This window comes from Acyrthosiphon pisum, chromosome A1, assembly GCF_005508785.2.
Source record: "Acyrthosiphon pisum isolate AL4f chromosome A1, pea_aphid_22Mar2018_4r6ur, whole genome shotgun sequence".
NCBI classification, from domain to species: Eukaryota; Metazoa; Arthropoda; class Insecta; order Hemiptera; family Aphididae; genus Acyrthosiphon; species Acyrthosiphon pisum.
In genome coordinates, this window is record NC_042494.1 from 87,382,422 (window position 1) to 87,395,317 (window position 12,896).

The following is a 12,896-nucleotide window of genomic DNA, read 5'->3' on the forward strand; positions in this document are numbered from 1 at the left end:
TGTTGCATCATTGTACATTTAAATGTGTTTCTGAAATGGTGACCTATCGATTCCATCACACCCATTTTTGCACGTGGTCATCGTGATTAACCCTAAACTTGCTTAATAATTTAAATTCAAATTTGCAATCGGTAGAATTTACATGCACCCAAAAAAGGAGTATATTAATTTCTTACTGACAAGTAACCACCACGCCTTATGTTATGTATTTATGTAAGTTGAATAATCAATACAAACGCTTGTGTGAACAAAGAATATATTATAATCTATGATCCATAAATATATTAGGTACACTACAATACAATAAAAAGTCAAAAAAGAGTGCCTTGCATCTCAAATACTGCTATCATACATAATCTGGTACATATTATATTATAACTCAAATAATAAAGCTATTTTAACATTATAGTTATTCATGGTCATATCAGTATCTATTTTTGTAGAAATTTAGGGCTGTTCTTACAATGTCCGGTTAAAGTTAACGGACACTTAACTGGTATAATTCTGCCGATAGTAAACTCTGTTATCAGTCGGTTAGCGCCAACAGACCCTTAACCAAAAATTGTAAGAGCGGCCATTAGATTCCCATCTATTCTAATGTAAATTAATTGTTACATAACAAAAATACAGTTTAAGTATAATTTTTGATAAATTGAAAGTGATATTCAATAATAAAAAAAGTTGAATACCTATTGAATCATCTTGAATTTTCAGTAACTCATATTCCGTTAGATCTTTTGTTTGGCATTTTTTTCAAGTAGAAGACAACTTATACTTTAAAGCGATAAAAGCACATACTTTCAATACAACATAAATACTAGTGATAAAGCTGACATTTATCCAGTACAAATTCTCACCCATATCAATTGTTTTAAGCATTACTTTTGGTGAACCAAATGGACAAAACATCTAAAAAACATAAAAAAACAACATTATTTTAACAGAAAAACAATAATTATTTGTTTCTGCTCACTAATTTTAGTACCTACATTTTTAGGTGTTTTTTAACCATAAGATTTACAGAAAATGTATAAATAATAAATAACAATTTTCTTAATGTGTCTTTTATGAAATCATAATTCCATTTAAAATTATTTTGGGCAAAAGTTAAGCATTTCTTGTTGATGTAAAAATTATTTAAAATAAAATACAATATGTTTATAATGACATTTTTTTTATAATTTTGATGTATTGCAGTTATAGGTTAGGTACCTATGTGTATTCATGTTTTTTTTTAAACTGATTTTAACATTATTAAATGTAATTCTGTATTATTTTATATTTGTATTATTAATCAATTAAATAAAATTATTTATTTCACTGTTTTTAAATTAATTATCGGTCACATACTACCCTTAGGTCACATACTAAATGAATACCCAATACACGGTAGGTCACATACAAAACAAATTTAAATTACATTATAAACTAAATTTTAAAATTCTTTTATAATTAAATTACTTACAACTGGACAAGGCAATACAGATCGATCATAACCATAAACTGAATGAAGTACACCTTGCACAGAATGTTTCATAAATGATACATCATATAACCATCGATATATTTTAGGGGTATCGGATATTCTTATCATTCCACCTGCATAAGTGGTCCAAAACATTAATATTAATGCAACTATAACGGTATTAATCTAGAACAAAATATTTGTATTATTTTAGTATTTAATATTTTAATGTTTAACAAATATTAGATTAGGTGTCCAACTTACAACAAAACCTTTACAGAGAGTACTGACAAGCATACCAATTGCTTGGGACATAAGTCCAGTCACAATAAATATCAACAGAAACATCGAAATCCTAAAGAGTATTAAAGGTTGACCAGATAACAAGTATATTAGCGAACAGAACAAAAAGGTACAAAAAATCTGAAAAAAAAAAATAAAATATAAGAGTAAGTTGTAATAATTAAATTATTCAGTTCATGATATTTATTTATGTTTGTTACAGAATCTGTAATAATAAGTAGATTAATTTTAATTTTAACATTGTGTATAATGTTAAGTATTTACTTGTACTGGTAGATCCACGAGTGTGACAGAAATGTAATAAGAACTTAATGAATACCATCTATTAAAATATTCTTTCCGCATCACTGACAATTCTAACGGAACTAAAATATTTAACATAAGGCACAAAAATGTTATTATTGAATACTAACTAGTAACTATGTATGTAAATATAATGATATTTCTATTAACTAATACAGTAAAACATGTATTAATGTTTAATATTTAAATATTTTATATATATACCACTACTAACATTTTATAGACATGGTAAAGGCTGCTACATAAGTCATAAACATTACACAGAAAAATAGTAATACTGCATTGTCACGAACGTGCATAGCGCTCTTCCCAAGTCCTATGTAAACAATTCCAAACATGCTACCCAGCAAGAAGTGGACAAAAAGTCTTACTTTAACTAGAAACTTGAAAAAAAAAAATATATACATTTATAAATTTACCTAGTAGTCAATTATAAATCACTAACATGATCTCTAAAAGTAGTTAGCAAAGTTCTGTGCATAAGTATACAAAGCTCAGGAAAACATTTTGAAGAATATTCTCGACTATAAATTACAGGTACAGAGTTAGCACTTTGGTCTGAAATAAATAATATTATATTATGTAATTTATGTATTAAGTTTTTTTATGGTTAAGGTGTAAAAATAATATTGATTTAAAATTGCTTACTAATTATGTGTCGATCATTCTTGTTTGTTTCTCTAGCTAGCTCAATCATTGTATCAATGGGTATTCCATATTCACCCAAACTCAGTTCAATTACTGAATAAATAATTCAACAAATTTAAAAATATTTATGTTTCTATATATACATTTTTTAGAGGCATTACCACCAACCATAATCAGCGGGGTTGTGATACTCAGGACATTGAAATCCAAGATCTGAGAAATAATCAATTATTAGTGATGATTTTCCATTATACATGCACTGTCCTGAAGGTGTAAGAGCATAAACCGTGTCAAAATTTGTCAAATGAGAAGCAGATGCTTGATGTATAGTGCATATTATCGTTTTCCCAGAGTCGGCCAATTTTCTCATAATCTTAACAACATTATTTGCAGACACTATATCCAGACCTCTGGGTAATAAAAACAACAATTTTAATATTGAAACAAACCAAAAGGTTTTAAAAAACTTTAGACAAATACAAGAATATTACGTTGTTGGTTCATCAAAAAACATCACTTTTGGGCTGCGAACCAATTCTAAAGCAATGGTCAGTCTTCTACACTCACCACCGGATAAATTATAAACCAACGAGTCTCGTTTATCATGTAAAAGTAAATTATGAAGTAAACCGTCTATCTGAAAGATACAAATATTAATTAAGAGAGCACGACAGTATAATTTTTTCTCCAATTCACACACTTGTAACATAATGTATTTTGTATAAAGTAAAAATCCCTCTCTGTAATTCACGCATTGAGATTATGTTACTGAAATTATGATATTATAACAATTATAAAGAATAACATTATGTGTTTTTAATCAGAACCTTTTTTTAATATTTTATTTTTAGGAAATGTATTAATAATTATAAGCAACTAAAACTTTAAAAAATGTTCTACTGTAGACATAAATATTATTCTTTATATTGTTATAATAAGTAATGAAACCTCAATTTTAACAAAAGTACCTAATCACAATGAGTGAATATGGGGGGATGTTTTGTTGTTTCTATATAAATGAGGAAAATAAAGAACATTTTTGTAATGATGCAGCCTTTTGAAATTGATTGACTAGATATGTTTCAATAATTATTGGAAACTCACTGAGATTCTCTTTTGAACATCCAATTTAGATATTGAATGTTTAAGCTTCATGGCAATCTCCATTGATTCTTGAACAGTCAAATACAATTGCAAACTATCCTCTTGCATGATGTAGCTTGAAACATTCCTAAATGATAGCAAATCTCGACGTGCACCATTTAAAGTTACAGATCCTTGGTAACCACTTGACCTATGCAATTGGAAAATATAAAACATTATAAAATAAAGATTTTACACGTGAAATAATAAAATTAACAATTTATTATAATTTATATAGATTTTTTTACTATACCTATATAATTATCATTATGTGTCAAGTGAACAGTTAGTTAGAATACTCACATGTAACCAGATAAAATATTCATGAGGGTTGACTTTCCAGATCCAGAACATCCTAGTATGGCCCCTACTTCATTTCTACGGAACAAGCCACTGACATTGTTCAAAACCGTTTTCTTTTCTGAAACAAAAGAGTTAGTATCCGATAGCTATAACAATTTGATGATTTAATTTGAAAAGAGTCAGTGTAATGGTAGAAAATACTGTAGGCCAGAGGGAGGCCAAATGGCCAATAATTTACATATTATTTCAAAGTTAATCCTACTTAGCCGCATTCGACAATAGTTATAGCTCCTTAAAGGAAAAATATTTTCTCAGTAGATCTATATCAAAAAAACTTTGACTACATTTGCTGCAGCATAAACTATATTTTTCCATATTATTGGCCATGGTATTTGATGATAGATATTATTATGTACCTTACCAGGCCTTAACGTCTTCGTCACCAGAGGGTCCCACACGTTGACCGTTAGGGTCACGTCTGTGAACTCCACGTCAATACCTTCCATCTCCGCGTCCACGGTTGATTTAGCTATCGCTACCTTGTACATACACCATTGGATGCGGCGGTTCGAAGACTAGCCAGACAAAACGACTGTGGTGGTGGACTAGAAAAAACAAAATGTTAATAATAATTATTAATTATTGCTTCACAATACGCAACGAATAATTCACTGCACTAACTATACGAACGAAACTTACCCCACCATTATTAATATATTATGATGGACATAAGACATTCGGCCTTGATGGAAAATTACAGATATAAATACAGGATACTGGTACGCATTATTGATTATTGTTTAAAACAATCCTGTTGACACTTGACGCGTGATAAGTGACGTTGTTCAGTTGTTGTCATCATGTCACGGGCCACGGCCATTATTATTAATGTCATTTTAATATTAATGGGTATTATTATTATATAGAAGATACCTAAAATTAAATAGATTTGTTGTTCATTTGTTATCGTCGACCAATTCGACCCACATTCCAACATACTGCAGCAGCAGCTGTTCAACGTCAAGTGACAACTCTGCCGATGTCGGAATATCCGCCACGGACACGATATTAGCATTTATTGTTCTATGATATTAGTCCCTGATATCCGCCCATTCCGATTTCTGATAACAGCAAGTCACTAACAACCACGATTAAAGAATCCGTGCCAAAGACAAAGCACCTAGCACTTAGCAGTACATCGCCAAAATACAGACATACAGTATCTGTATCTTTCATAATTTTGCAGAATAATTGTTTTTGTATTTTATTAGTATTCCAGGCTTAACACTGTATATTGTGTATATATAGTTTAGTGTTGGTCGAGTACTCGACTTTGGAAAAATTTTCGAGTCGAGTTCGAGTACTCGACTCGACTCGACTAAATTTTTTTTGGACTTGTAAATACGAGTACTCGTTTTGAGTCGAGTACTCGTGTTATTATTTTTATTATTAAAAATACTATAAATAGTAATTTATTGAAAAATAAATGTTAAAACTATAAATAACTGAAAGAACCCATATATCCGATATGAATACCAGGAAGGCGATACATGATAGTTTAGATTGATAACAATAGTTTTAATTAATTATATAACTGTATATATGAAAATATAATATTTTTGGAAAATCTATTTTTAGAACAATTTAAAATACTCGACCATTTTGTCGTGTACTCGAGTTTTTTTTGTTACTCGGCATTTGTCGAGTACTCGAATTTTGAACTGTACTCGACTCGAAATAATTGAAACTCGACTCGACTCGAAATTAAAAAACAATACTCGTCCAACACTAGTATAGTTACTAGTCGCTATGTGCCTGTGTAGGTTAATGCCTCCATGCCGGGTCCTAACAGGACGAGAAAACGAAACAAATCAAAAGATAAACTCAACTTTTCCCAACACAGACGAAACAATCCATATTGTTTTTGAAAACAAAACCCAGACTCTGTGTGGACCCGCGCATACTTTAAGCTTTTTTTTTATCCTTTGCTTTAAAGGCCGTCGAGGGAAAATATTATTATAAACGTTGCATACAGTATACTCTTATTCGTATATTACTTATTATTTATTAATTGTATAGTTTATTGAAAATAAAAATTTGTTAAAAAATAAATTAAATAATACTCGGGGTAGGTACATCGTATAAGTGAATAGCCTGGTGTTATAGGTATAATATAATAAGTATTAAGTAGGTAGTTACTTCTGTAGAAGCTAGTGCAGAAACTAGGATGGAATTAATTAAATAATAGAGCAAGTGGCAATTTACAGTAGGTATAATTTTAAATGAGTGCAACTTGAAAAGCTGCACCAGTTAAAATTACCCCCTCCCCTAATGACGGTGAGGGGCGTCTAAAGACTATAATGAATAATATGGTTATAGCAACTGCCAACTATACTGCACGAAGAATATTATAAAGCTAGAATGTGTGTCGAATAATATGTTTTTAATGCTTTTACCATTGATTATAATTTATAAATAGGTACTATTATACTAGTATTTATAATCAATGATTTTACATTTTTATCTAATATACTATACATTGTACATTTGCACCCATAGGCGCAAATAGCGTTTGAGATTAGGGGGAGAGGGGCTGATGCCTTAGGTATTATTATAGACTATAGTATTATAAAAATATTGAATAAGTTTAAAAAAAATTTAGTAAAGGTTTTGAAAGAAGGTCTTAGCCCCTAAAGCCCCCCCCCCTTATTTGCGGCCATGATTCGACCTATTTCATCAATAATTTATTAATTATTGCATCTTAATAATAGCGGGCAGCGGCATATTTTGATGGATTTCTTGGTTCAATGACTAATTTTAATAAAAAAAATATTGCTAACTAAAGTCTAATTTAAAATATAATATGATACCTACTTCCAGAGTTGCTACTTGTTAGGCGCTAGCTGAAGCCTGCAGAAGGCGAACGCATGTGTGGAGTGTAGACAGGTGGTTGTGTGATGCGTCAAGTTAGCTAGCGATGTGTTCAGAAGTATTTAAAACAGTCAGAAACTCAGAACAAAACACGTGTTCTAGAATTCAGACTTTAATTTAGTGTTTAGTCTAGAGTATAATGTGAAATAATAGACAAATATTATAAATGCATAGGTAAATAATTATTTACAATTAATCCGAGATTATTAAATTAAACACAATAGACAATGGTGAACTGCGCGTATCGATATTCGATAATAAGTATATTTTATATTAATTGCTAAACAGTAAACACAATAATACAATATACTAGGTGTGTACCTATTCTGTGAAAATAAATAATTTATTAATAATTATTATTTTATTTAAGTAAAATTTTAAAATGATCGTAGTTATACTTACCACCTACGTCTTAGAATGTGTCCTACCTCGCAAAATATTTCTGCATTCTTCAATTATACTGAAAATTATTAAGTAATTACTGTTGTAAGAATTATAAGTTATAACATGTATAGATCATATACTCATGTCCGTATGCATACTAAATTTGTGTGCCTGCACATAACTACATAAGACAAAGTTTAACATGTCTTATGTGACAAATAAATTGACTATGCATACGGCCATTGCCCATTAGTGATTTTTTAGTTTAAGTCTTAACTAATTAGTAATTATTGTTGGTTATAACTCATAAATTATTACTAATAGATCCATAGATTAAATGTTAGGTTATAATAGGTTAGGTTTGGTTAATGTTTAAATGTTTAATCTATGTTACATATAAACTATAAAGTTATAAATGTATGGATCATGATATATAAACATGAACATTCTCCCGGTAATAAAAGGGTTTTCAATTTTTCATGCACTAGTTGTTAAATGGATTGAAGTAATATGTATGTACTGCGATAATTGATAAAATATAATGTTACCTACTTTAATGACCCCAATGGCCCAATGGCTAACTTTACATTAAATTGTCCATGATCCTCAATTGAAAAATCACGAAACGTTTACTAAAATTATTACTCTAAAAATGTATTCCGTATCAATCATCATAATGCTATAATAATATATGGTACTTATAATAAATTTATAATATTAATTGGAGCATTATCTACAAATTAGACTACAAACTATAGTGATTCGACTAGTTATATATCGGCGTCAGTAGCGGGGGAATTGAATTTCGGGTTACAACCGACGATAACCTTTGAAATTTGAATGATTCCGAATTTTACTCGAGAGTTAGATGCTTGTGGCAACGATTCAATAATAATGGCCCATCGTTATACTACCTAATTGTTATTTAATGATAATAATTAATAGTACCTACTTGCCACTATATTCATTATTCAGTCGTTCGTTTTCCCATTAGTTTTTTTATATCGTTAATTGCACTATATTTTAATATTTACTTTCTAAACCCATATAACTACTATAAAAACTATAGTAATGTTAAAGTATTATTATAATAATATATCGTATTTCAGTATTTGAAACCGTAGAATAATGATTAATGAGCACCACCTCAGTCAGGAAAGCCTATACCTACATGGCCAGGGGTGGATAGGTAGTATTTATGTTACAGGGAAATATTTGAAGGGGCCCCAAATTGAAAAAACATGTGGTCGCTTCACTCTCATTAGATATTCAATCTAACACGTTTACCTATAAATAAAATGTTTCATGCGAAAACGTATTTTTAGTTTGGTGGGGGCTGGGGAAACGGCATAGGTATGAGGAAAATGCTTTTTTCGGTTGTAAGGGGTTTTTTGAAAAATTTCGCGTAAAGTCGTACAAATTCGTACAAATTCCGTACTAAATATCAGCCAAAAAAAAATTGCAAAAACACAATATGAGGGGGATGGGTTAGGGGAAAATACGAGGATATTTCGGTCTTCGATTAATGATAAAAATTTAAAATACTATGTTAAAGATCCGCAAGCAAATTCTTGACTAGTCGTGGTATTATTATTATATTGTTAAAAAGAACAGTAGGTAGTAGGTACCTATAAGTATTAATAATTTATATTAAAAAATGATTGGTTTTAAATTTAAACTATTCCTATTTGGTGAATATTTTATTCTGCAAAAAAACAACGTGTAGACCCGAGTGGGCCCCAGGCCACAAATATAGACGGGAGCCCACAGGGAAAATCCCTTTTTCCCTATGGGCCTATCCACCCCTGTAGATGGCTACTACATCTAAATAGTAGGTAAATAAATATATAGATAATTGTAAACTATAAAGTCTAGTTATAGTATTAGTATGGGAATTACCCGTTCCGCCAAAATTGAAATGACCGATTCCGCCATTGCCCGTTTCCGCCAAATTGAAAAAGGTTCAATTCCCGTTTCCGCCAACTACGTGCTATGGTAAAATTATTATAATATATTCCATAATACTTGGAGTATTATGCATATTATTTTTAAGAAATATTTAAGTTTTAACTTGAGATAATTGTACATGGTTTATATTATATTATATAAGAACATATTATATTGATAAATATATTATACTCAAATAAAAAATACATAGGTAATATTTTGTCATATTCTTAATAAATACATAATATTTTGTCATACCTAGTTACTAAGTTTAATGAATATGATAATAAAGTAAAAGACACTTATTTATAATTACATAATATTTTATCATACCTAGTTTTATTATAAATACAAAAATTAAAATAATTAAAAAGTCTAATATTTTGTCTGTCATATTCTTAATAAATACATAATATTTTGTCATACCTAGTTACTAAGTTTAATGAATATGATAATAAAGTAAAAGACACTTATTTATAATTACATAATATTTTATCATACCTAGTTTTATTATAAATACAAAAATTAAAATAATTAAAAAGTCTAATATTTTGTCTGTCATATTCTTAATAAATACATAATATTTTGTCATACCTAGTTACTAAGTTTAATGAATATGATAATAAAGTAAAAGACACTTATTTATAATTACATAATATTTTATCATACCTAGTTTTATTATAAATACAAAAATTAAAATAATTAAAAAGTCTAATATTTTGTCTGTCATATTCTTAATAAATACATAATATTTTGTCATACCTAGTTACTAAGTTTAATGAATATGATAATAAAGTAAAAGACACTTATTTATAATTACATAATATTTTATCATACCTAGTTTTATTATAAATACAAAAATTAAAATAATTAAAAAGTCTAATATTTTGTCTGTCATATTCTTAATAAATACATAATATTTTGTCATACCTAGTTTTATTATAAATATAAAAATTAAAATAATTAAAAAGTCATAATATTTTGTTAATTTATTTAACATAATTGAATGCAACACACTTTACGTACGAATAACGCGATATTAGTTTATTTTTAAAATCAGTTATAGCCTTACTAGTCCTAGCACATTTTAACAAAGTTGATTTATTTTTCGGTGTATTCGGAATATTTAAATTGGCACTATTTATTTTAATGTAAGTGTCCGTCTGGACATTTTCAACCAAAATTTTTAAAAATATACTTATATTTGGGTGTGATTTGTAGAACTGTTGATTAAAGTGTGAATGAAATGATTCACAATTGTTTGTTGTCTGAGATAAACTTTCTGTCATACATGCCCATATTTTTGGAGGAAATTTTGAATTTTCGTGTATATAAGTTTCTAATAAATAATCAGTATACTGGGAATATTTATGATTATCTGGCATGTCTGACATTAAATCAAATACAAAACAATCTGATACATCTTCTGGATTTAAATACATCAATCCAAATGTGTGCTTTAACCAATTATTTTGTTTGTAATCGACAATTAAACCAAGTTCTTGAATCTTTCTGTACCACGACTGAGTTAAATGAAACCTACATCCTTTGATGGCACAACTAGGCCATACTAATTTGACAGCATTATGAATCGCTATTTCAAAGTCTATCGTTATAATTTTTGGATTTAATATTAAATTATATTCATCACATTTAGTTGTTATAACACTTAATACTTTGAAATAGGTTTCTTGTTTTTTACAATATAATTTTTTTTGGACGTTGACTTATATCTTCAATTGCTTTCTTTTTGCACGCAATTGAAATTTTTTGCCTATGGATTGTTTTGCATGGATCGTGAAAATGATCTCCTATATATAAATAATACGATATAGATATCATATATCGTGTGTCAAATTCACTGTTAAATAAATTTAAAAAAAATTACCTTTTCTTTTTACAATTTCGTCGTTTTTTTCATTGAGGTAAACACTAGCAGAACAATCTTTTTTGTAACATCTCCATCTGTTTGCGGTAAAATAATATTTAAATTGATCCAAAACTAACATTTTCTTACCACTTTTACTTTCTATGAATTCCATAGTAACTAACATTTTCTTACCACTTTTACTTTCTATGAATTCCATAGTACCTACTTATAATGTATATCAAAATCAAACAAAAAAAATAACAAATACGTCTAGGCCGTTGTAAGTATGAAACACTTGTGTAACTACGTCTACGTATTATTACTGCACTATGTTACACTGTCAGTGTGTCACTACAATATTATAGAATCTTAATGTATAAAATAATTTGTGATCGATAAGAAATTTATGGAGTACAAAATATTCTTATCTATATAGGTACTGTATAGTTTCAATCTTATCGATTTATATTCGATGATTCCATATTTAAGTTATATATACCTATATAATATATTATATTGTATGTATGTGTGCAGTGCAGAATCCAGGGGGGGGGAGTCAGGGATTATCCTTGGGCGTATAATTTTGTGGGTGTATTTTTAAGATTTTACATTTTTAAATTTTAAACTGAAAATGGAATTTAAAAGAAAAGTCGTAACTAATCACATTGATTTAAAATGGACGAATAGGTAGGCATCACAGTGGAAATACCCGTCCGCGAGTAGTGTACACTACCATAGATTAATGTATACAACTATACAAGGGGAAGCTTATCAGTTATCTCTCGTTTGGATCTAACATTGCCTTGTACCTACTACCGCATCACGAGAACGTAGTTTCAGTAAATTAAAATTAATTAAAATATATTTACGATCCACGATGAACAAAAACAATTACAAGTTATTAATCATGTCGATTTTCCTTTTTTACCAAAAATATGGAATATATTATTATAATATTATTATCTTACCAAACCAATAATATTATGTATTTTTTATTTGAGTATAATATGTTCTTATATAATATAATATAAACCATGTACAATTATCTCAAGCTAAAACTTAAATATTCCTTAAAAATAATATGCATGATATGGAATATATTATATTCCATAATATATTATATACATCATATTATGGAATATATTATAATAATTTTACCATAGCAGGTAGTTGGCGGAAACGGGAATTGAACCTTTTTCAATTTGGCGGAAACGGGCAATGGCGGAATCGGTCATTTCAAATTTTGGCGGAAACGGTACATGCCCACTCATTTGCGCACATTTACCTTTTTTTACAACTCATTTGCGCACAGTTTATGGACAATAGAAACCTTTTTTCCAAGAAATTTATTCACGTATAGGGTGTACATAATCTGTGTACCTCCATATTTTCAATTTGGTCAACACTGATAGGTAGTGGATAATAATTACTATAGTCAAACAACATTTTCCTTCACCCTTTAAAAGGCTTAGACTTTCTGTCTCATCATATTCTGATGTTATAGACTGGCGGGTTTAAAAATGTTGTTTTAGCTATTTATTTTAGAACAGCTTCCTTAGAAACATTATTCACAACTTTGTCAAATTAAAATAATTAGTA

General features: G+C 28.8%; 1 protein-coding gene across 6 annotated transcripts; it reads right to left on the bottom strand.

Annotated features, from left to right (window-relative positions):
- Positions 1-239: 239 nt before the first annotated feature.
- On the bottom strand, positions 240-7,197 carry LOC100163828 (ATP-binding cassette sub-family G member 1). Of its 6 annotated transcripts, none has more exons than XR_511109.3 (14): positions 4,865-5,190; positions 4,587-4,770; positions 4,166-4,283; positions 3,824-4,013; positions 3,211-3,356; positions 2,888-3,129; positions 2,720-2,812; positions 2,517-2,629; positions 2,286-2,454; positions 2,033-2,133; positions 1,730-1,888; positions 1,466-1,651; positions 690-909; positions 240-589 (listed from the first exon to the last, which is right to left on the bottom strand). XR_511109.3 is itself a non-coding variant. In XM_029487692.1 (13 exons), the coding sequence occupies exons 2-13, from the start codon at positions 4,711-4,713 to the stop codon at positions 754-756; spliced, it is 1,800 nt and encodes a 599-aa protein (XP_029343552.1). In that variant the 5' UTR covers positions 4,714-4,770; positions 7,040-7,197; the 3' UTR covers positions 240-753. The 6 variants fall into 6 exon arrangements, 4 of the variants coding, with proteins under 4 accessions (XP_029343552.1, XP_001949263.2, XP_008187227.1 ...); XR_511108.3 differs by having other exon boundaries at positions 240-594; XM_029487692.1 differs by lacking the exon at positions 4,865-5,190 and adding an exon at positions 7,040-7,197 and having other exon boundaries at positions 240-909.
- Positions 7,198-12,896: the final 5,699 nt, after the last annotated feature.

Bases quoted from the DNA above. Each gene is read 5' to 3' on its own strand.
- LOC100163828 (XM_029487692.1), bottom strand. From the start codon at position 4,713: ATGTACAAGGTAGCGATAGCTAAATCAACCGTGGACGCGGAGATGGAA. The intron at 4,284-4,586 runs GTAAGGTACATA...CTTTTGTTTCAG, and splicing joins GACGAAGACGTTAAGGCCTG to AAAAGAAAACGGTTTTGAAC. The intron at 2,813-2,887 runs GTTGGTGGTAAT...TTATTTATTCAG, and splicing joins TCACAACCCCGCTGATTATG to TAATTGAACTGAGTTTGGGT.